General features: G+C 36.6%; 1 protein-coding gene across 1 annotated transcript in view; it reads left to right on the top strand.

Annotated features, from left to right (window-relative positions):
* Positions 1–25,894, top strand: part of ADGRB3 (adhesion G protein-coupled receptor B3) — a 923,209-nt gene that overhangs the window by 837,504 nt on the left and 59,811 nt on the right. Inside the window, exon 19 of the mRNA XM_060189990.1 lies at positions 22,833–22,983. Within this exon, the coding sequence (XP_060045973.1) occupies positions 22,833–22,983 (151 nt within the window). The remainder of the gene's footprint in view (positions 1–22,832; positions 22,984–25,894) is intronic.

Raw genomic sequence — 25,894 nt, 5'->3', positions numbered from 1 at the left:
AACTGGGTCCCTGTGGATTGCAGTGGATTCACTCAACCATATACACCACCACCTGCCCCCTAACTTTTCTTTCTTTATGTTGCTCCATAAAAATGTCTATAAAATATTTCTCAAACAGAGAATTTTCCATATATTTGATATTTGGTAAATATTTTAATGTAGAAATCCTCAATGACAAGCCTATTAATAATACATAACAAAGAAATAGGCTGCTTTGGGTTTTTCTGAATTGAGTTATTCTTTCTCAAAAAAACAAATGGCTTCCAAAAAGGTATTTATTGTCATTGATTAAAAAGGTAATGATATTAAAAAGTTTGCTTTTGTCGAACTTGGACTATAATACTTCAACCATAGGTATCTTGCCCATATACTGAGAAATTGAAAACCTAGTAGGAAAGATAATGGATTGGGAGTCTCAAAGATTAAAAAAAAAATGATATAAATGGCAGACAGGAATGAAACTATCTAATATCAGGTTTCAGATGGATATTCTAAAAGTTTTTTGATATCCAAAGTCATCATGACTAAAGTTCCATAACCAATTGGTCCACCAGTTAGTTCATTTGTGGTTGTTGTTCAATGACAGATGTTTTTGCTCAGTTGTTTGGAGAAGTTAAGGACAGATTAAAAGGTAATTGACAATCTTCTTGAATTCTAAAGACAACAACAACACATTACTCTATTTTTGTCCTCCCACCTTTTATTTTTAGCTTTATGAGTCTGTTTTAATAAATTGTCATATGAAGAAATTTGTCCATTCTAACAGCTTTCCAAATAAATTAAAATGCATGGCAAAGTATTAATTTTTGTTACTTGTCGTATGCTTTACATTGGTTTGGTCTAGCCCTCCCCTGCCAAGAGAATTGGATGAGTCCTGTTAATTTCGCGGGCCTGCTTGGCCCCGCCCCAAGAAACCCCGAGAGAAGGTTCCTGAGTTCGAGAGTGACAGAGTTCCTGAGTTCATGAGTTCAAGAGGAAGAGAGAGAGGGCCAGAGAGTTCCTGAGTTCGAGAGTTTCAGGGTTACAGAGTAAGAGAGAGTTCCAGTGTGTCAGAGTTTCAGAGGGTTCCCCAGTAAGAGAGGGTTCCTGAGTTCCTGAGTTCCAGAGTAAGAGAGAGAGTGCTTGTGCCGCCGCAAAGAAACAGCAGAGTTCTGTTTGGTGATTAGTTTGTCTTAATTTATGAATCGTTGTTCCTGAATAAAGAAATACAGCTTCCCTGCCCAGCTGTTGTCTCCGCGTCTCTGTTACCCGCCGAGAAGCCAGCCCGGCCGGCAAGAGCCTCCGGAATTTTAACAACTCTTTCTGAAACTCTAGTAATGGCTAACATAACTATAAGGGGGTGAAGATTTGTATGATTATCCATTATCATTAATTTTTTTAGAACAGAGCATTTAACATTATTATCACATGTAATGGAAGATACTCCTTAAAGGCTATAAGAAATCAAATAATTTGTGCCAGGTCACGTATTTGATAACTTCATTTTCCAGGAGTTAGTCCATGACTGGCTAAGCTGCTGATTTGGAATCCTGCAGGTACATTAGAGTCACCTGGGGAATCTTAGCAATTCTAATGCTCTGGCTACACCCCAGACTGATCACATCAAGATCTTAGGGGGTAGCACTAATAGAGCCATAGATTTTAGAGCTCCCCAGGTGATGGTATTCTGCAACTTACATTTAAAAAGTGCTAGCCAACCTCTAAAGTCCAGAGCATTTTTCTGTCATACTACCTGTGAATCAGCAATTACCTTAATTCCACATTAAATTAGTCCTGTGGGGCGGGGTCAATAGTATAATTGTTATGCAAATGAACTAGGTTCAATCCCCCACACCACCATAAGCCAGAGCTGATCAGTGCTCTGGTAAAAACAAAAACCAAAACAACAACAACAACAACAACAATGAAAAAACTAGTCCTGTAACACCAAAACAGACAGCTGATAAATTAAATATATTACTGATAGAAAACCATTGTCAGGGGCCAGGCCTTAAAGCAGCAAGTTAAGCACATGTGGCAATGCAAGGACCAGCATAAGAATCCCCGGGTCCAGCCCCTGGCTCCCCACCTGCAGGGAGGTTACCTCACAGTGAGTAGTGAAGCAGGTCTGCAGATGTCTATCTTTCTCTCCCCCTCTCTGTCTTACCCTCCTCTCACCATTTCTCTCTGTCCTATCCTATCCAACAACAATGACAGCAATAACAATAAAATAGTAACACAACAATGATAAACAACAAGAGCAACACAAGGGGAAAAAATGGCCTCCACGAGCAGTGTATTCTATTGCAGGCACTGAGCCCCAGCAATAATACTGGAGGCAAAAATTTGAAAAAGAAGAAAAAGAAAAAGAAAAAGAAAGAGAAAACCATTGTCTGGTGATATAACATAACTCTTAATGATTGAAACTCCAATGACTCAGCTTCAGTCCACAGCCAGAGCTATCATTGTTTGTCAGAAAAGAGAGAGAGATGACCCAGGAACTGGCAGCAGGACAATTCAAATCTTTATTCATTCGAACGCTCCAGAGTCAGGTGGTAGCACATCTGGTTAGGCCACTTGGCACAAACTGCAATGGCCGTTGTCCACCTCTAGGTCTGCACCCACTTACTCCTCCAGGTTGGAACACAGAGGAGACAAGACAGAAACGGAAGTGGCTCGACAATACCATACATGGTTAGGAAAGGGGCAGAGAAAGGCAAAAGGGGTCGGGAATGGTATGGACCTCCCCAGCAACTATTGCTAGGGGTTCAACTGGCAGGATTAGCAATACCCTGTGCAGAATTAGGAAAGAGATCTTTAGTCATTTGTAAGACAAAGTAGAAGATTGGTATGTAGATAATAAAAGGAATGCAGGGTGGAGCAGGCTTAATGTTTTAAGGAATGCCGGCTCCCGGAGGTGGGAAGATGCAGGATGTTTTTGTGAGGCAGGGAAGACTTATATGGCCGCCAACCTTATGAGGTTCATGTGTTTCCCCTTTTGCCAACCCCTCCATAGAGAGAGAGACTAACAGGGTGGACTCACCTCTCAGGTTATCCCTGCCAGGCTCGACCACATCCTCACAACCTCCCTACATCTGCTATGGTGTCTCTCTATATTTCTTTCTTTAAAATAAATAAATAAATGCTACAATATTAAAAAAAAAGAAAGAAAGAAAGACATTATCTTCTTCAGCCTTCCAAATTATCATAGAAATATCTCCAAAGTTTAGAAACCCCAAGCAATAAGGCTTTAGATCTATTTGTTCTGCTTGTTACAAATTGAGGGCAGCTTTATATTTGCATTACTAGTACGTCTGTTTTTAAGTGACTATGTATGGTACTTGCAGACACCTGTGCCTTATATTGGCAAATGATTTCTTCTATGAATACAGAGCACAGTGTGAGTCAAGACCTAGTGGTATCTTAGGACTTATAACACATTTTGAGATTTTTTAAAAATCATTAGTAAAGCTTCAGTTGAACTCTTGGCCTTATTCAGCAAGTGACTTAATTATACTTCATTCTGAATAAAATCATTATTTCCTAAGCCTGGAGATAACAGTATATAATGAAGCATCTGCTGTGTGTGATGTACAGAAGTTTGGATACCCAAAGGACATATTTCAGAGAATAAATTTTCCTGTTATGTGTGACAAATTTTCTAAGGTCTTCAAATTATGAACGTGTTCTTTTTTAAAAAATATTTTTATTATATTTATTTGTTGGATAGAGACAGCCAGAAATCAAGAGGGAAGGGGAAGATATATATATATATATATATATATATATATATATATATATATATATGGAGAGAGAGAGAGAGAGAGAGGGAGAGAGAGAGGCCTGCAGCCCTGCTTCACCACTAGCAAAGCTTTCCCCTTGCACGTGGGGATCAGGGGCTTGAACCCAGGTCCTTACACACTGTAACATGTAACTGTAACTCAACCAGGCGCACCACCATCTGGCCCCGAACATGTTATTTTTAAGACATATTTTTAACATCTGTGAAGCAAATTTTTATTTGTTTACATTTATCTAGAATTTATTTTATTTTTAATAATATTGTATTTATTTTAATACTAAATTATAGAAATCTAGCAAATAAGAGTTGTTAATTTTTGAGGTACTCATATTTAACAACTTTTCATATCAACTGTTTTATCTTATATATGACTTAAGAATGTATTTAGGGGCCTAACGTGGTACACCCAAGTTAAGCGTATAGATTACCACACCTGAGGACCCAAGTTTAAGCCCCCACTTTCTACCTTTAGGGGAGAAGCTTCTCAAGTGATGTAGTAGGGCTGCAGGTAGCTCTCATTCTCTGTCTTCCCCTCTCCTCTCAATTTCTATCCTATCAAAAAGTAAATTAAAAATTATAAAAGGAAAAATGACTGCCAGGAGTAAGTAGATTCATTGTGTAGAAACCAAGCTACAATGATAATCCTAATGACAATGAAAAAAGACATAAAACAAAACAAACAAACAAACAAAACTTATTAAGGGCACATCAGAGATTTGCTGTATTTCTTCTGTAACTTTGTGCCATAACATATACATAAATACTGCAACTTTGTTAATAGCGAATGAAAGTTTTCAAGAGAAAAATTGAAGCCCATTACATTTCTACTGTTGCGATGCTGCATTACATGCAAGGCAAAGAACACACAGGCCAACTATTTGCAACTATTTGAGTCTGAGAGATATTTGTCATTTGTTTCAAAGTAACAGTGCTGCAGACAATGCATACCCTAGAAATTATGGAATAGGCGAGGTTGAATAAAAGTGATGTTAACAAAAAAGCTTCTAATGAACTCCTTAGTGCCATAAAACTTTTGATTTAACTTTTTAAATGGTGAGGCTTATTATTACTATGACCACCATATTACTATGGTTTTAATGCTTCATCTTGTTGAGATTGAGATACTCAATTCAGATAAACTCAAAGCACATTGTCTGTGTATCAATGGTGCTTATATAACCAAAACTATACTTGTCATTGAATGCTGTTTTTTAATTTGATTGTTGTAATTAACATAGTGAGGACTCATTATGTAATATTATTTTTTGTTTACCCATTGCAACATTCATTTACCATTTACACACTTATTTTAAAGGGAATTTGAAGTGACTTTAAGAGGACATGGTAGAAGCACTAGAATTTGAATAATAGCACAGTCAGAGTCTATTCATAGCACAAGGCAACATATAGTAGAAACAGCCCAGGGTCATAGAAGTAGATCATCTGAGAAAGTGCCTTCTTTTGACATTCATGTCCCTGCAACATTGGTGAGGGGGAGTGGAATTCAGTGCAGTGATACTTCACCCTTTATTTCTCTTTTATCTCTTGGTCTCTCTTCAAAAAAAAAAAGTCTGCCTAAAGCAATGAAGCCCTCTTTTCATAGCCCACAAGCTTCTCCCTTTGCTAACTGTGTTACTTTAACCTCTTATTGAGCTTCATTTTTTTTTCTTATTTGTAAAACACCTTACAATACTGTTGTGAAATTGATGCTTAAGACACAGTGAATAGGTGCTTAATAAATTAGTTTCAATATCGCCTTTTAAAATACTGACATAAGAGGCTGGGCAGTAATGCAACGGGTTAAGTGCACATGGCGCAAAGAGCAGGGACCAGCATAAGGATCTCGGTTCAAGCCCCCAGTTCCCCACCTCAGGAGAGTCGCTTCACAGGCAGTGAAGCAGGTCTGCAGGTGTCTATCTTTCTCTCCCCCTCTCTGCATTCCACTCCTGTCTTGATTTCTCTCTGTCCTATCCGACATCAATAACAACAGTAATAATAATAATAACTACAATAACTAAAAATACTGGCATAAATCTTAAAATATTTTGTTAAAAATCAGTACATGTATTGAAGTAACCTTTTAATTATGATTCTTATTAATAGATATAATTTATTGAGTAGATACTATATGTGATATTTTGTAATACCTTTATGCAAAACCATTATTTTATTTCAGTATTTAATAAGCAGTTTTTAATCCAGAACAAATACAATTTTCTGAAGAAATACAAGTAGGCAGTTACTATTATATACTTAATGGTTCTATCTTTGAATACACTATGGTGATCAGAATTTTTTTTCCAATTGTATGATTTATATGTAAGGAATTATAACTTGTTGGTATGCTTCTAATTCTACTTCTAAAAACCTTTTCTGTTTCATTTGGTTTAAATCCCCCCTGCTTAACACTGCATTCTATTTACATAACACTGTATTCTATTTACATAACCTCTGTTAACAAGCACCACCCTCCCTCCAGGGCATTGGTGGTTCAGTGGTAGAATTCTTGCCTGCTCCGCCCCCTCTCCTTGTCATACCCTGATTTTCACCAGTCACTTTTCTCCCCACCCTCTCTGCCTCACATCCTGTTCCCACCCTACATATTGTTTTCGCCAGGCTGGCTTCACCGGCGGGTAACAGACGACCCAGGACTCATGGCTGGGTTGTACGCAGTATCTCTTTATTCATGCAGGATGCAGCGCAGTCTATACCAAGCTAAGCTAAACTAAAAACTACAAACAATCTTGTCCTTATAAATATACTAGACCAGTAGGGTGGGAACAGGATGCAGTGTTAAGCAGGGGGGGATTTAAACCAAATGAAACAGAAAAGGTTTTTAGAAGTAGAATTAGAAGCATACCAACAATAACTAGAGCCATAATTATGTTACTTGTGACTTATGTGTGATTTGCTTTCTGTCAGTAGCAAGATATATGTATTTCTAATTTATTTGTTATGAATACATTAGTGAAAGGCATTAGCTAAATCAAATAAGAATTATTTCATATGGAGGAATTAATTCAGTTTAATATTATTAAAATGATATGATACCTGCAAATATTTCTTGACTTACCCATAAATACTGTAATGAAACATAGTTATTGATACTGTTCTGTATTTTTAAGATTTTTTTTTGTAAATTTTTTTATTACCTTTATTTATTTATTGGATAGAGACAGTCAGAAATCAAGAGGAAGGGGAGACAGAGAATGAAAGAGACAGAAAGACACCTGCAACCCTGCTTCACCACTTGCAAAGCTTTCCCCCTGCAGGTGGTGACCAGGGGCTCCAATCTGGGTCTTTGCACATTGCAACATGTGCGCTAAACCAGCTGCGCCACCATCCAGCCCCATTTTTAAGATATCAAGTAGAAAAAGGCTTTCTACATTCCACAAAGGTGTTTTTTTTTTTTTTCCCTACAGGGTTATTGCTGGGCTCGGTGCCTGCACCATGAATCCACCGCTCCTGGAGGCCATTTTTCCCCCTTTTTGTTGCCCCTGTTGTTGTAGCCTCATTGTGGTTATTATTATTGCCATTGTTGATGTTGTTAGTTGTTGGATAGGACAGAGAGAAATGGAGAGAGGAGGGGAAGACAGAGAGGGGGAGAGAAAGATAGACACCTGCAGACCTGTTTCACCGCCCGTGAAGAGACTCCCCTGCAGGTGGGGAGCCGGGGGCTCGAACCGGGATCCTTGCTGGTCCTTATGCTTTGAGCCACATGCACTTAACCCACTGCGCCACCGCCCGACCCCCGCCCGACCCCCTCCACAAAGGTGTTTTTCTCCATTATGTATCTCTTCTCAAAATAATGTTATCTTTGTTTTCAAAGTATTTACAAAGTAGGTATCTAACATTGCTTATTTTAAAATGCTAGCACCTTTTTCTTTGACTTACTTGAATGCTGAATATAAGGTAAATATAGTGTGTTGGTCTTAGAATTCTTGAAAATATGCTAAAATTATATTTGATATTTAAATTCATCAGGCTGGGTGGTGGTACATTTAGTTGTATGCATGTTATAATTAATGTGCAAGGACCTGGTTTAAGACCTGGCTCAAGTCCCCAGTTCCTACATGCATGGGAGAGCTTAATGAGTGATGAAGCAGTGCTGCAGTGTTTTTTTCCCTTCTCTCTCTCTCTTTCCTATTTATTTATCTCTGTCTCATTTAAATAAATAAATTAATGAAAACATAAATTCATCACTGAAATAATAATTTTCAAGCTGAAATTAAAGAATCATTAAGATTTGAAATGAATTAGTAAAGTAGGCATTTCCAGGGCGGTGGGCAATAGACAGCTCACTTGGATGGCCAGCTATTTTGTCAAGCATATGACCCAGGTTCAAGCCCCTGTACACCATATAGGAGTCCTTTAACACAGGGTTAAGCTTCAGTGCTTAACCCTTCCTCTCTCTGCCTGTCTCTTCCTAAAAAAGACAGTCTGGAGCAGTGAAACCCTGACAATGATAAAGTAATTAAAACATAAGCTTATATGGTGCGAAGCACAAGGACAGGCATAAGGATCTAGGTTAGAGGCCCTTGGTTCCCCACCTGCTCTGCCCTGCTGGTGTTTATCTTTCTCTCCCCCTCTGTCTTCACCTCCTGTCTCTATTTATCTCTCTCCTCTCAACAGCTGACAGCAATGACAACAATAACAAGGGAAACAACAACAAAACATTGGAAACAATGGTCTCCAGGAGCAGTGAATTCTTAGTGCAGGCACTGAACTGAACCACCCAGCAATAACCCTGGAGGCAAAATAATAATGATAATAATAATAATAATAATACAACAGACATTGCTGATAAATCAAGCTTAGAAAGCATAGGAAAGCAAACTTAAAAGTGGAAATAATACATTTTTAACTTTTTATATTTAATTACTTAGTTTCCCTTTTTGTTGCCCCTTTTTATTGCTGTTGTAGTTATTGATGTTGTTGTTGTTAGATAAGACAGAGAGAAATAGAGAGAGGAGGGGAAGACAGAGAGGAAGAGAAAAAGACACCTGCAGACCTGCTTCACCGCCTGTGAAGCGTCCCCACTGCAAGTGGGGAGCCAGGGGCTTGACCCGGTCCTTGCGCTTTGTGCCATGTGCGTTTGATCTGCTGTGCTACTGCACGACTCCTGGAAATAATATTTTTTAAATTTATGATAATATGTATAATTGTATACCAGTGTAGTAGAAAAATATAAATGATGTGTTTCATTTCCTAGGACAAAATAATTGCCAATACTAACTAAAGGTGAATACTCTGATGAGAGAGTTAGTTGCAATATAAATGGCACTGTAGACTTGTACAGTTAGGGAAAAATTTAAAGATCATACTGTAAAAAACTTAATCATTCTTGAGAAATTCAAGGTTCAACATCTTTTATGGCAAACTAGAAAAAATATTTTATAATTTTGTGTGGAAGGACTACATAGTATAAGAAAATACGTGAGGAAGTGCAGCTTACCCTTTCAAGAAATTTGACTATAATTGGAAAGAACTGACAATTCTATGAGAGATACTGAGAATAAAATAATAAATTGTGGTTGGTTGGCTAGTTGTTTACTTCATTTAAAACCGTGATTTCTACAAAATTATTATCTGAATATATATATATGAATGCAAGAGTCAACTAAGGAGGAAAGCATAGAATTGACCAAATGAATCATCAAGAATAATATTTAATTATCAAGTTCTTTTTTATTTTTAAAAATATTTAATTTATTTATTATTATTATTATTATTTTGACTTCACAGATATTGCTGTGATTCCATGCCATGCCTGTACTTCGAATTTATTGTTCCTGGTGGCCATTTTTTCATTGCTGTTTTTGTTGGTCTTGCTGCTGCTGTTGTTGTTGGATAAGACAGAGAGAAATGGAGAGAGGAGGGGAAGACAGAGAGGGGGAGAGAAAGATATACACCTGCAGACCTGCTTCACCCCCCCCACCCCTCACCCACCACAGGTGGGGAGGCAGGGGCTCCAAATGGGATCCTTGAGCCAGTCCTTGCACTTTACACTGTGTACTTAAACCAGTGTTCTACTGGCTAGCCCCCTAGGAAGTATAGGGGCCCATGTTTTTTGTTTGTTTTCTTTTTTTGCTTGAGGTTGTTAGCTAATATGATGGCAAACTAAAAGTATTGTCTGTGAAGATGAAGATGGCATCAGAGTTGATAATAAGAGTAGAAAACTAGATCAGGGCAGGGAATAGCTCCTAAACTTGAAGAAAATAAATAAATACAATTAATTGTTTAACACATCTCATCCCTATTTCTATCTATCAAGTTCTTTACAGTCAGTCTTTATAATAATTCTTTATATTTTATCTTTTTTTTATTTAAGAAAGGATTAATTAACAAAACCATAAGGTAGGAGGGGTACAACTCCACACAATTCCCACCATCCAATCTCTATATCCCACCCCCTCCATGATAGCTTTCCCATTCTCTATCCCTCTGGGAGCATGGACTCCAGGGTCATTGTGGGTTGCAGAAGGTAGAAGGTCTGGCTTCTGTAATTGCTTCCCCGCTGAACATGGGCGTTGACTGGTTGGTCCATACTCCCAGTCTGCCTCTCTCTTTCCCTAGTAGGGTGTGTCTCTGGGGAAGTGGAGCTCCAGGACACATTGGTGGGGTCTTCAATCCAGGGAAGCCTGGCCAGCATCCTGATGGCATCTGGAACCTGGTGGCTAAAAAGAGTTAACATACAAAGCCAAACAAATTGTTGAGCAATCATGGACCCAAAGTTTGGAATAGTGGAGAGGAAGTGTTACAGAGGTACTCACTGCAAACTCTAGTGTACTTCTGCTTTCAGGTATATATTTTGCAGTAGTTTACGGATACGTGTGAACATATGCTCTCTCTCACAGAAACTGGTGTATATCTAGGTTTGGGGACTTTGTTAGAAAGTGAACCACCTGAGATGAAATTAGAGTATACTATGAAAGGAAAGGTCTCACCCAAGTAATGTAGCTGAAGGGTTGTCATTCCACATGTGAAGTCTCTGGACACAGTCTGAAGTGAAGCATGTTGAGGTGGCAATCGTTGTGTTGGTTAGGTTGTGATGGGTGGATGCAATATTATTTGATATGGATTGGGAGAGGCATATGGGAAAGTGGGCCCTATCCTCTTGTGTACCTCTGCTTTCAGGTATATATTTTTCCCTGGTTTATGGACACCTGTGAACATATTCTCTATCTCAGGGGACCTGGTCTATATCTAGGTTTAGGGACTTTATTGGGGAGTGGTTTTCTATTGTCTATATATCCCATAGCTTTAATGCAATGTGTGTTTATGGAACTTAGGCTGATTTGTAGTTTGGCTACTGTTAATATGAATGTAGGGATGCATAAAGCCTTTCAAATTATTGTTTTTATGTCTTTTGCATAAATGCCTAGGAAAGATATTGCTTGATAATAAGGTATTTTCATTCTGTATGCATTTCATTTTACTTTTTTATAATTGTGATATCTGGTTCTCTCAGAATCATTAGATATAGGCCTTTTTTCCCCCTTTTTGTTGCCCTTGTTGTGGTTATTATTAATATTGTTATTGATGTCATTGTTGTTGGATAGGACAGAGAGAAACAGAGAGGATGGGAAGACAGAGTGGGGAGAGAAAGACAGACACCTGCAGACCTTCACAGCTTGCAAAGCGACCCCTCCCTGAACGTGGGGAGCAGGGGGCTCAAACCAGGATCCTTATTGTGTTCTTTGCACTTCATTCCATGTGCACTTAACCCACTGTGCTACCACCTGACCCCCAGATATAGGCCTTTTAATCTCATTATTATCAATCTACCTATACCACTGTCTCTTAAAAACACTGAATCACTGTTTTAATTCAATATATATAGTTATATATATAATTATATAATTTTCATTACATAATATGTTCAAACATTCAAACACTAACATTTAGAGCAAAGTCTTAAGATTTATATGATGAATGATGAGAGACAATATACAGAAGCTAAGTAGCACTGTGTTTAGCTATTAAGGAATGTTAAATGGATTATTATTATCATTAGTGTTTTGTGTAGCAAAGTGGAACAAACTCAGAGTCTAGGATTATGTGCATCACCATTAAGCAATACTCCAAGAGCTCTTTTGTTTTGTTTTTTTTGTTTTTGTTTGTTTTTCACTTTTATCTCCCTTGCAACTTGTATCTCCCTCAGCTTTTAACCCTTGCTAATATGTCATTTTAACTTTATACAAGTGGTTATAGCTTGAAATTTTAAAGATATATTTGTAGACATGTGTATAAAGATTTTAAAGCATGTGCATTTAGACTTAATATGGTATTACATTATTTCCTGTCTATAACTTCTTCAACCTCATTCTCTCTTCATAGAATTTTTTTTTATTATTTATATTATCTAGCAGTTCTTTCAGAGAGTATTGTGGGAAGCTCAATGTTCCTTTCAACTCTTAAAATGTCTTTATTTCTCCTCTCTGAATAATAGCTTGACTGGATATAGAAATCTATCTTCAGAACTATTTTCTCTTGTCTTTTTGCATCCTTTGTTACTCACAAGGAGTCCTGTGTCAATTTGACTTTTATTTCCTTGCAAAGAAACTTACTTTTGATTCTAACAGCATGAAAAATGTTCTCTTTTCTTCATCACAAATTTCACTACAACATATCTAAGTGTTTTTGCATGTGACATGTTTAATTTAACTGTAGTTAGGTGGATCTTTAAATTTCTGAGAAATTTTCACTTGATAATTTATTATATAACCCCCCATCCCATTTCTTCTATTGTTCTTTCTGGAGGTACATTTAAACAGATGCCAGAACTTCTCTGCTATTGTTGTATCTTATATATCCTAATTTTCTTCTCTGTTTAACTTCTACCTTTGGGCTGTGGTATTTTTTTTAGCAGTCTATATTTTTTTAGCAGTCTATATTCATCAGCTTTCTGCTGATGTATTGTTTTATTGGGGTTGTATTGTTATGTGGAAAACTGAGAAATGTTATGCATGTGCAAACTATTGTATTTACTGGCGACAATAAAACATTAATCCCCCAATGAAGGGGAAAAAATGTTAACAAAAAAAACTCCAAGTATAGAAAATCCAAAGTAAAAGTGATAAGGTGATGTTTCTGTGTCAATAGGAGCTTAACACAACTGTATTATAAGTTAATAGCTTAAACTTACCCCCCCAAAAAAAAAATTACAGTCTGCTACAGGTTCCTCTTTCACTTGCTTTATAAATTACTATTGGTTGAGGCTTCTACATTATTATGGAATAGGAGTAAGTGCTATAAGAAATCTATGATTATATATTGAAAGCTAATCACGTTTTGTAAGAATAAATAAACAAGTGTTATGTAGCTTTAAGTACTACTTAAAGTAAAGAAGTAAACACCTATTTAGTGCTGCTAAAACACTAAGAATAGGGACCTACAAATAGCTCCACTAGTAAAGTATATACCTTAACCGTAGCCATGTTTGAGGTTCTGAGTTCTAGACAACAGCAAAAGGTACGTCATGGATATTGGATTGGGACTTCTTTTTCTGTTTCTCCATGCTCTTTATGCTCTTTCTCTCTTTTTCTAGATAAAATTGAAAAATCAAAACAAAACAAACAAACAAAAAAACAGATCTCGGAGTATTGCTCAATGGTGATACACATAATCCTAGATTCTGAGTTTATTCCACTTTGCTACACAAAACACTAATGATAATAATAATCCATTTAACATTCCTTAATAGCTAAACACAGTGCTACTTAGCTTCTGTATATTGTCTCTCATCATTAAAATAACCTGGTGAGATAAATGTGGCAAAGTGCTTTTCAAAGGTTTAAAAAATCCTGCAAAGCTAAATTAACATCTGGTAAATTTCAGCAGAATAAACAAATAAACTGCATAATGTGGGTCAAATTTTTAAAAAGATAGTCTCCCCTAGCTGTGATGGGAGTGGTGGTGGGAGGAAATGAATCACTTTTTTTTGTCTTGTTAAGTTTTTAAATGATTTTCCAGTCATATGATTTGCTTATTTTGATTTTTTTAGAAAGTGAAATAAACTGATGATAGAAGAATCAGCACTTATTCTAATATATGAGGATTTGCATTTCAATAAGACTTACAAAAATATATTTCAATAGCAAAACAAATTATGACTTTTCCCAAAATGGTGTTACTCATCTTTGCAAAAGAGGCACAAGTTACTAATGTTTGATAAATTCAGATTGATAAAGTTGTATAAAGATAAGGCATTGGACTCTCAAGTATGAGGTCCTGAGTTCAATCCTGGTAGCACATGTACCAGAGTGATATCTGGTTCTTTCTCTCCTATCATTTCTCATGAATCAATAAATAAAATTAAAAAATAAATCATGAAATCATTGCTGTCTACTGCCATTGACTTGATTAGCTTTTTTAAAAATAATCTGATTAGAATACACATTGTAATATAATGGCACAGAAAAAAATGCATTAAGTACATGTGTTATTTTAGAGTCAGTACAAAAAAATGCATCAAAGTACATGTGTTATTTTAGTGTCAGGCTACTAGCCAAACATTTTATAGTTTGCTGTCATACCTTGAATGTCACTCCCATACAAAAGAAAATTAATGTTTACTTTTAAAAGACTATAGTGTGTCTTATCACCAACATAGATAAAACAAAAACAATGTTTCTAGATAAAGAAATATAAAAATGTGACCTTCAAGGCCATGGAGGTAGCTCAGCTGGTCAAGTCCCTCCTGGACCATGCAAAAGACTCAGGTTTTATCCTCAGTACTAAGTGGGATATACTATGACAACAGAGGAAGTTTTGTTGCTGTGCTCTCTCTACCTCTCTGTGTCTCTCTATTTGAATTGAAAGTCTTCTCTTGTGATGGTAAAGTCATGCATAAGTGAGAGCCTCGTTCCATAAAAAAGTAAATAAATAACTCGAGAAGATGAATGTAGTAGTCAACGGTTTGGATATAGAGCAACCAGTTTATTGTAGTACTAGCATACCTGAGGATCCCAGTTTGATATTTACTGCTTTTGTTTCTTTCGGTCCCTCTTTCTGAATACTTCTTAAATTATTTAACATTAGCTCACCTTATAAGATTTCAGGATCACAGTTTTACATTATGTAAGTTAATTGCATATGTGTGTGTTCTCATATGCATACACACATGCATCTAACTCATAGTACCCATAACTAAGTTCTGTCTCAATAAATTGAATGGAGCCCTCCATCTATTTCACCTCACCTCACCCCATTACTTCTGATTATCTGCCGGGCTAGCTTCACCAGAGAGAGAGAGAGAGATGAGGAACTCATGGCGGCTTGGTAATACAATTCTTTATTGAAGCGGATGCCCCAGAGTCGGGTGTGAGCACAGCGTGTTTAGACCACATGGAGCTAGCAAAATGGCTGCCTCCCGCTATGCATGCCAGCCCTTCTCCAGGTTGGGAAGTGGAAGAGAAAGAGAGCAAAACCAGGAATAGCCACGGACTTATAGGGTAAAAATGGAAGTGGCAGGTCGGGAATGGGATTGGCTAGGAAAGGGGGTGGAGAAAACAAGGCACTTAGGAAGGTAGAAAGCTTCCATAGCAGCTGTTGCAAAGGTTCTAACCAGTGGAATTAACCAATACCCTGCAGGCAGGGTGGGTCTCAGGCAAAACAATGATTATGTAAATAGACCACAGCATCAGAGCAGGGGGGCTGTAGTTTTCATAGAGTTTGAGTGAGTTTAGTTATTTTGGAAGTGAATTTGTTATTTGTAGTTACATGAGTGTGAACATTGGTAGTTGTTTTCTACTTGTTTTGTTAATGACCTGTTCCAGTTCCATCGATTTTGTTCTGAATGATACAGTGCCATTTAAAATTTTTTTAATTGATTGAATAATGATGAACAAGACCATAAGATAAGTGGGGTACAATTCCACACAGTTCCCACCACCACAGTTCTGTATCCCATCCCCGCCATTGGAAGGTTTCTATTCTCTATCCCTCTGGGAGCATGGATCCAGGATCATTGATGGGTGTAAAAGGTGGAAGGTCTGTCTTCTATAATTTCTTCTCCACTGGACATGGGCATTGACAGATTTTGCCATACTTCCAGCTTGTTTCTGTCTTTCCATAGTGGGACAGGTCTCTGGAAAGGTAGAGTTCCAGAGTCACTGGTGAGGTCATCTGCCCAGGGAGATTAGGTTGGCATCGTGGTAGCATCTACAACTTGGTGGTTTAAAAGCATTAAGGTATAAACAGAACAAATTGTTTAGTAGCCAGGAACCTAAAGGTAAGACTCTAACAGATGAGATTTGGGGTTTCCATTTTGTAAAAAGCTAGGAAGTCTATTTTATGTATATTCCAAGGTTTTACTAATTTTTGCCAGAGCATAACAGCTGGCATGCAGGTTGGCTAAAGGTACTGTCTGAGGAGATGGTGTCAGAGTTGGAAATAGGACTAGAAAGCTGGATCAGGGCAGAGAGTAGCTCCCAAGTAGTTCCCAGGAGCATGTGCAATCTCTGCATCCTTGTAGATTGAAGCTCACATTCTATGGTCATAGCTAGCAATATTCTAGGATGCACTTATTGCAGGGCCCTTCTTCCTCTAGTGGCAGAGTATGTTGACCCAGCCTCCATTCAGAGAATAGGTAGTCCCCCACACTGTTGTTCCACTTTGAGGGAAAGGTCTTATAGGGGCCCACAAGAGGGTTCACTATATTGTTCCTGATGGAAATGACTAGTGGCAATGGAAAGAGGGATATTTTAGAGGTCTAGGCCCATCATGTCCATGTGGAAATCCCAGGATTCCCTGACTAAGGCCCTAGATGATGGGGTGGCCTGGTAGTGGACAAAAGAGCCATTATGAAAGTATGTTGGTCTCTAGCCCTTAACCAGCTTTTATAGTCCTCACTTTGTCTGAAAACATCATGTTTTTTAATGACCAAAGTAGTATTACACTGAATAAATAAATAAATATATGTTATGTTTTGCTAGAGTCTTTAAAGCTTCTTATGTAAATTATCAATACCACATACAAATAACAAACTTTAGTTTATCTTTCAATATGAATTCAATACACACACATTGCTCACCAGATTGCTCTGGCTAGAATTTCCAGAAAAGTGCATATCTCTCTCTGATCTTATGGAAACTTTCAGTTTTTCATCATTGAGTTTGATGTTAGCTGTAGTTTGTTATAAATTTCTTTTATAATATTGAGAAATCCCCCCTCAGTTACCAATTTATTAAAGACTTTTACCATATGGTTGTTGAATATTGTTAAATGCTATTGATATGATCATTTGAATTTTTCTTTCATTAATGTGGTTTATTATACTGACTGATATGCTTGTGTTGAACAATCCTGCATCTCTGGGGTGAAAACAACTAGGTCTTTTTCTTCCATTTTTTATTTGTGATTAATAATGACTTACATGATAATGATAAATTCTATACCACACCCAACACCAAAGTTCTCTGTTCTTAACCTCCCATATGAATAATCACCACAGTTCTCAACAAGGAGAAACTAGGTCTTGATGGATCATTTTCTTGGATTCCATTAAGATTTTGCTGAGAATCTTTGTATCAATGTTCATCTGGGAGATCAACCTATAGCCTCTCTCTCTCTCTCTCTCTCTGCCTCTGTATTTTCCTTTATTGCTTTGGGAATAAAATGGATTTTGATCTCATAGAAATGGTCACATAGCTTCCTAAGCTGAATTTGGGCCCCAGATCAGATCAAATTGATGGGGTTTATAGTCAACAATGTTTATACACCTTTCCTATATTTCGGAGCTACTCTCTTCCCTGATCCAGCTTTCTGGTCCTTTTATCAGTCATGACTTCATCTCCTCAGACAATTATTTGGATCCATCTGCATATCAGATGTCAGGCTAAGAAAGAAAAAAACACTAGTATAGTCATGGGCTCTTTGGAATATAACTAAAATAGGACTACTAACTATCTACAAAACGGAGATTGCCCAACTCTTCATATGAACTATATTCCAGCCTTTAGGTTCATGATTAGTCAGAAATTTGCTTGACTCTATATGTTAACTCTTTTTTCAGCCATCAGGTTCCAGATGCTAACATGATGCCAACCAGACTTCCCTGGGCAGATGACACCACCCATGTGTCCTGAAGCCCTGCTTCCTGAGAACCCCACTCAACCAGGCTCGGAGTATGGATTGACCTGCCAACGCCCATGTTCAGCAGGGAAACAATTATAGAAGCCAGACCTTCCACCTTCTGAACCCCATAATGACCCTGGTTCCATACTCCCAGAGGGTTAAAGAATAGGAAAGCTATCAGGGGAGAGGATGGGATACAGAGTTCCGGTGGTGGGAATTGTGTGGGATTGCACCCCTCTTATCCTATGTTTTTTTGTCAGTATTTCCTTTTTATAAATAAAAAAATATTTTTGGGTGTACCTTCATGCACAAATACACACATTTTGATATTTTGGAAGAGTGTCAGCAGAATACATGTTAATTCTTCCTTGAAAGTTTTCTATAATTCATTAGTGAAACCATCTGGGTTTGGGGTTCTTTTCATAAGGAGATTTTGATTACAGATTTTATTTCTACACTAGTGATTCACCTGTTCTGGCTTCCACTTTCCTTCTGGCTTTACTGTTGCAGATTGTATGACTTTAAGAATGTATCTATTTCATAAAGGTTGTCAAATTTGTTTGCATAGAAATACTTATAAGTTCTTTTTTTTAATATTTATTTTATTTATTTATTCCCTTTGTTGCCCTTGTTTTTTTTTTCTTTTTTATTGTTGTAGTTATTATTGTTGTTGTTGTTGTTGGATAGGACAGAGAGAAATGGAGAGAGGAGGGGAAGACAGAGAGGAGGAGAGAAAGATAGACACCTGCAGACCTGCTTCACCGCCTGTGAAGCGACTGCCCTGCAGGTGGGGAGCTGGGGCTCGAACCCGGATCCTTATGCCAGTCCTTGTGCTTTGTGCCACTTGCGCTTGCGCTTAACCTGCTGCGCTACAGCCCGACTCCCAGAAATACTTATAAATGCTTTTATGATCTTTTATTTCTGCCATATCAGTTGTAATGTTGCCTGTCTTATTTATGTCTTTATTATTATTAGTGACTTAATAATGATCAACATATTGTGGATTAAGAATGGTACAATTCTATGCAATTCCCACTAGCAGAGTTCCACATCCCATCCTTTCCATTGGAAGCTCCCCTATTCTTTATCCTTCTGGGAGTATGAACCAAAGATCTTTATGGGGTGCAGAAGGTAGAGGGTCTAGCTTCTGTAATTGCTTCTCTGCTGGATATGGACATTGACATTGACAAATCAGCCTGTCTCTACTTTTTCCTGGTGGGGAAGGGTTCTGGAGAGGTGGGGTTCCAGGACTCATTAAGATCATTTGCCCGAGGAAGTCAGTTTGGTTTCATGGTAGCATCTGCAACTTGGTGGCTGAAAAGCATTAAGCTATAAAGCAGAACAATGTGTTTAATAGTCAAGAATCGAAAGGTAAGAATATAGCAGATGAGGACTAGAAAGCTGGATCAGGCCTATCTTAAGTCTTCTTACTTTATACCATGGTACTCTTTTTTTTTTTTTTCCTTAGTGAATCTGGTAAAGGTTTTACCTGTTTTATTTATTCTCTCAAAGATCCAGATCTTGAGTTTAATGGTCTTTTGTATTGTAACTTTGATTTTTACTTTATTAATTTATGCTCCGTTTTTCATTATTTCACTCCTGGTTACATTAAAATTTGTTTTTCTTTTCTATTCTTTTAAGACTTAACTTTAGATTGTTTATTTGAGATCATCCTTTGTTTACATGAACCCGTATTGCTATGGACCTGCTTTTGCTGCATCTGTAGGATCTTATCTGATCACTTGCCCTTTCATTTTTGTTCTACTGATATCTTTTTCTCCTTTGATATTTTTTTTCATTGACCCAAGTGCTATTCCAAGTATGTTGTTTAGTGTCCACTTGTTAAACTTCATCATTTCCTTTTTGTTTTTTGAATTCTAACCTCAATCATTGTGGTCAGACAAATGCTTTTCAATCATTCTGCACATAGTTTCAAGACCACTGGTTAAGGAAATAATAGCAGTTCAACATACTTTCATGCCTGAGACAGCGGAAGCTCCATGTTCAATCTCTAGTACCACCATAAGTAGAACTGAGCAGTGTATTAGTGCTGTATTAAAAAATAAAGAAAAATAAAAGGAAGACACATGAGAGGAATGTGTAAATGTTCATTTGGGGATAGAATTTTCTGTATTTGTTATCTCTAAGACTTAATAAAGTCATTCTTTCTTGGTTGTTGTTTTTGTTTGCCTGTAGTTTGAACTACCCCCTACTCTTGTGTTGATACCAAAATATATGTTGAATTTAGTTAATACTTGTTTTGGGTGCACCCATGTTGGGTGTATTAATGATAATTATATCTTCATGTTAGATTATTTATTCACTTCATAATATTCATCTTTGTGCATTATTATTGCCTCTTTATTACCTGTATTTTGTCTGATTTGGGAATAGCTGTTATTGCCTATTCGTTGTCTTATTATGTTGAAAATATCTGTTCCATTTCTTCCCTATATTAGATATGAAATTATTATATGTTTTGCAAATTCAACCAGCCTGTGCCTTTTGGTTGGTGAGCTAAGAAAATTTACATTTTGGTTGTCTATTATGTGAAGCTTACTTAGTGTTATTCTGTTTTGTCTTTTGGTCCTTTTATATTTTCCCTGTTTCTTTAATCATTTATTTCTGTCTTTGTGTATGGGTAGTCTTCTGTGGTGATTGTCTCAGTTTACTATTTTTATCTGTTCTAAGTTTGTGCTCTGTATTGTGGTTACCATGAGGGCATATGCAACTTGTGCCTAAAATCATTTTTACAGTAGTTGTGATAATCATTGTTTGATTATACTGCTTCTAATTATTTTTCCCCTTTTATGCTTTCTTGACATCTCATATTGGTATTATTATGGTTCTATATTTACTTTTTATCACTTTGCTCCAACTTTTATGTTGTTTCTTCTTTCTTGTGAACACTTTAATTTTTTTTAAAGATATGTTTCATGGTTGCAAATTCCAATCATTTTTATATGTAGGAGAAGACCTTCATTTCTCCATCATATTTCAATGATAATTTTTCAGGTTAATATATTGTTGGCTGGAAATTCATGACTTTTCATAGTTAGAATATTTTATTCAATTATCCTGTATAATTTTTCTGAGATGTCTTATTACCTGTACTTACATGTCACTTTCTTCCTTTCTCCAGAAATCTGTAATATTTTTTCTTTTCTCTTGACATAGAAAATGTTATAATTTTATGTTTTCATATTGGTCACTTGGGATTCAAGTATTTTCATGTTTTCTCTATTTCCTACATTTGAAAGATACACAGTTATTGTTTCCTTCAATATGTCTTCTGCTCCTTTCTCTTCCTCTGAAATTCCTACTAGCCATGTAATTATTAGGAGAGTATGGTATTTCTCACAGAGATTACTCTTTTTCTTAATCCTTATTCTCTGTCTTCTTCCATTTGAGAGATTCTGTCATTTGATCCTTGAATCTTTATAACATTGCCTCTGGATGGTCAAGTGTACTTCTTAAACTTCCCAGTTGAACCTGAAGTTCATTCAAAGTGTTCTTCAGAGTTTGCATCTGTAATTTTTCAAACCTGTTTCTAGTGAAGAACTCCTTGAGTTATTGTATTTTTTCCCTAACCTGTTCTATGTGTAGAGAGTTAACTTCAAGTGTCCTCATGCTAAAGTCTTTCTCATGTAACTACCCCAGTTGTGAATCTTCTGCATTTCATATATGAAATCATTTCCTTCAAGGTATTTCATGTCTATATACAGTGTGTCTACTCCTTTTCAAGTTTGTGCATTAGCTTAGGTCCTATTGATTATCCATATGTGGTGTTGTGACTATGGTGATATGACTCTTGTTTAATTATAAAATATGAAGTATAGGGTGTGGATGATGGAGAAAGACAAGCCATGGTTGTGTCTCACATTGCCCATAAGAACTGAGATGTACACAATACAACAGGAGACTGAGATGTGAGGTGAGGGGGTGGAGGGAGGATGGGCATTAATTCTGCACCAATATTTCAGACACCCAGTATGTCCAATACAATATATTACTCTTGTCCACATGCATGAAGGACAGTCTCCACTTCCCAGCCTAGATGTGTGGCTAGCCATTCAGCTCTGCCTGTGACTATTTCTCAGAAGGGGTGAAAAACTTGGCCAGATTTCCACTCAGTTCAGTTTCTACTTTTCAGATAGCTTTCTTTTCTGCACCAGAGATGAGCCCTTGTGGGAAGTATCTCGGTCTCCCTCAGGAGGTTTCTTGAAGTTTAAATTTAAAAGCCTGCAGACTTTCAACTGTAACTGAGCAGTGGCATGCCCTGTGCTATTAGGATAATGGTGATTGGCAATAGTCATGATACTAGTAAAAATCTGTCAGATTGACCAATCTCCCTGTTATGGATTGTCATTCTTGTATTTACCATCTTCAGAAAATAGTTTGTCTTCCAAGTCAATCTTACTGTGCTCTGATGAAGTTTTTTTTGTGACATACTGTTCTCTGTAAGGTTTGCTAGCGATATGGCCACGCCTCTGGAAGTCTTTTTTGTTTTCTCTCATATGAAATAAAGTAACCATAAAAATATATTTATCAACCCCTTTGATTGCATAGAAAAAATAATGTAGCCTAAATAGTATGCTGGTGTCTATGACTTAAGTTAAATTAAAGTCAGTACTATTCCTATAATTACATTTAAACATAAATTTCAAGGAAAGTAGTTATTTTAGTCCCCTTGACTTTAAATATACATTTAGAATTTTATATAAAAAATGTAGCACCTGTGCTGGATTTACAACACACACACACACACACACACACACACACACAAACACCTCTGAGAGATTGTGAACCACCTAAAGACTGTAGTGTTTCCAGTGTCTGTAAATATTCTTTCACAGAGGAAAGGTAGATGCTTGAAGTAAAAGCATTGAAGTAGAGGTTAAGAATCCTCTGAAAGATGTATGCTTCCCCCCACTCATCCATATTCAGTGTGAGTCTTTTTTTGTTTCCACAGAGTATCTGTACAACCACTACTGCATTTTTGCACTTTTTCTTCCTGGCTTCATTCTGTTGGGTTTTGACTGAGGCGTGGCAGTCATATATGGCTGTGACTGGAAAAATTAGGACACGACTCATAAGGAAACGCTTTTTGTGCCTTGGATGGGGTAAGCATAATAATATATCTTTTTGTGCTCTAATTTAAATGACTTGAAATACAAATAATGAAAGAGTGGTCAGTTATTAATCTCTAAGCTATTTTCTTTATCCTAACTTAAAAATATGAAGATAAAGATGTGTGATACTGGTCATTTTTGAACATTTTGAAACATGAGGAAGAATTGGATATTGAATGACAATGTAGTAGTCAATTAATATACAGCAGTGCGTTATGGTGTGAGATGGGAACTGAGATTCTTTAAGCAGTAAAGCAAAGTGTTTTCTGCTAAATGTTTTCTAACAGCTGAACTATTAAAATGCTGAGGGCTGAAAACATGATGGGTCATTATTAATATATCCTTTTCCCTGTGCTCACTAAATCTTTGAGAAGTCCATTTCAAGAAAACTCAAAATAATGAAAGACTAGAGCTATTCATATGAAAAAGATTAACCATTAGCAACTGAATGGCTAGTCAGTGAGATCCTCACAGTGAAAAAACAAGATTATTGATAGATTGAGAATCATCTACTTGTCTTTATTAGTAAAATTTTCTCTCAGATTGCCTTATACAATGGACATCTTAAAGATCTACACTTTTTTTTTTTCCTTAGGTCAATTCTATGATAGTTTAATTTAAGAAACTAACTTTGAGAGAAAAAAATAAAATTTTTGTCATATATACCTTTAAGTTATAATGGACCTGTGCTAAAAATCTTGGGAGTTTTAGATTAAGTGTATAATAGGTTCCTGAGGTACCAGAGAACTGGAAAATAGGATGTTAAAAGAAACCTGAAAAAATTACAAATAAGTGTGTTCATTACAATGACAGTATTATTAATATTGGGGAAATGGAGTCTAGTACATTTAAAAATTATCCAGCAGGTTTCTGCAAAGGCCTATTGTCCCTAAGTTATCTCTAGGGTTTATGTGCAGTGAAGTGGGAAAATCACTAAGAAAAAGTTACAGAATGTGTTATACCTATAATTTCTTGAAACTTTTTGTAGTGTTCACTTTCAAGCACTTACTAAAATTGTAACCATATAGGTAAGATTAGCAAGAAGGCCCTTGTTCAAAATGACACAAAAATCCATTAAGAAGATTTTTTCTTTTCTTTTTTGTCAGGATCATTGCTGGGGTTTGGTGCCTGTACAATAACTACCATTTTCAGTGATCGTTTTTATTTTGTTTTCTGGCAGAAAGAGAACTAGTGAGGAAGAAAGAAAGTAGTGTGGGGTGGGATAGAGAGAAACACCTGTAGCATTGTTCTATCACTTATGAAGTTTCACCTGTAAGTGAGCCTAGAGGTTTAAACCTGAGTCTTCATGCTACAGTAACCACTTGACCAGGTACACCACTGCTCATCTCCTGTTTCCCACATAAAAATTATTTTATTTTAATGAGAGAGATACAAAGTTAAAGAATGGAGAGGAAGACCAGAGCACTATACAGCTCTGGCATATGGTGGTGCTAGGGATTGAACCTTGGACTTCAGCATAATCAGTATGTTGTCTCCCTAGGCCTGTTTCCCAAATTTTTAACAACACCTGACAAACAACAAAAAGGGTAAAACCATATTTGCCTATATTCCATACCAAAGACTTTCTAAACTTGAAATGCTACTGAATCAAAAGATAGATATTTTATCATTAATTGAAACTTCAATCTAAGAAATACAAAATGCAGGTTAATAATGTATTTTCTCCCAGTACAGAAAGTGCTAACTTATAAAATTGATACCTTCTTCATATAAAAATTACAGCAGGGGGATTCGGGTGGTAGCACAGCGGGTTAAGCACAGGTGGCACAAAGCACAAGGATCCCGGTTCAAGCCCCTGGCTCTCCACCTGCAGGGGAGTCGCTTCACAAGCAGTGAAGCAGGTCTGCAGGTGTCTATCTTTCTCTCCTCCTGTCTTCCCCTCCTCTCTCCATTTCTCTCTATCCTATCCAACAATAACGACATCAATAACAACAACAATAACTACAACAAGGGCAACAAAAAGGAATAAATAAATAAATATTAAAAAAATAATTATAGTAGAGATATTGAGGAGAAGATTCAAAGTCTATCTCTAAGTCAGTAATCAATATTAGACCATGCTGTATAGCAAAAAAGTTGAATAACAGGTGATAGTCTACCATAAAGGAAACTGAATAGGCAGAAGAGTTGTAGTATTTGAGTTTGATCATGGGCATACTATTTCAAAAGAATAAACTTGGAAATGTTTTTTAGATCTGAATTATATGGAATAAAGCCTACTAAGAATTCAGCTATGGCCCTGAAGGAGAATTAAGTTTTCAAATGAATTTGAATTAGTCATTCAAAACTCATCAGCATATGACATGCAAAGATGAAGAGAAAGAAGAGGGAAAAGAAATAGAAGGAGCCATTTTATATTTGTCTATTTATTAATAAATATGTAGTTATAAGTTATGTACATAAGGAGAAAGGTGCCTAATTGTTATATATATATGTATGTACAGTGTTTTTAAATATACATATATTTACATATACATCTATGTATGTATATGTACTCCTTGCACTATTTGCTGTTAAACCTTATGAAAGAGTGTAATGTCATTTAACAAGACTCACAACAGAGAGTAGCAGCATAGGAAGAATAAGAGAAGACAGGTAGAACAGACACAATGTAATCATATATATTTCTTTTCTTTATTTTTCTGACCAGAGTAGGGTATTGAACCTCGGACTTTGGAGCTTCAGGCATGAGAGTCTCTTTGCATAACCATTATGCTATCTACCCTCACTCAATATTATTATTTTTTTGCTTGTTTTCTTTCTTTCTTTTTTTTTTTTGTGCCAGGGCCATGCACATACACAATTTTGCTGCTCCTTGGCATTTTTTTTTCTTTGTATTTTAGACAGAGCTATAAGAAAGGAGAATGAGACCACAGTACTG

The sequence above is a fragment of the Erinaceus europaeus genome, chromosome 4 (genome assembly GCF_950295315.1).
Source record: "Erinaceus europaeus chromosome 4, mEriEur2.1, whole genome shotgun sequence".
NCBI classification, from domain to species: Eukaryota; Metazoa; Chordata; class Mammalia; order Eulipotyphla; family Erinaceidae; genus Erinaceus; species Erinaceus europaeus.
This window is presented reverse-complemented; position numbering and strand designations above follow the sequence as displayed.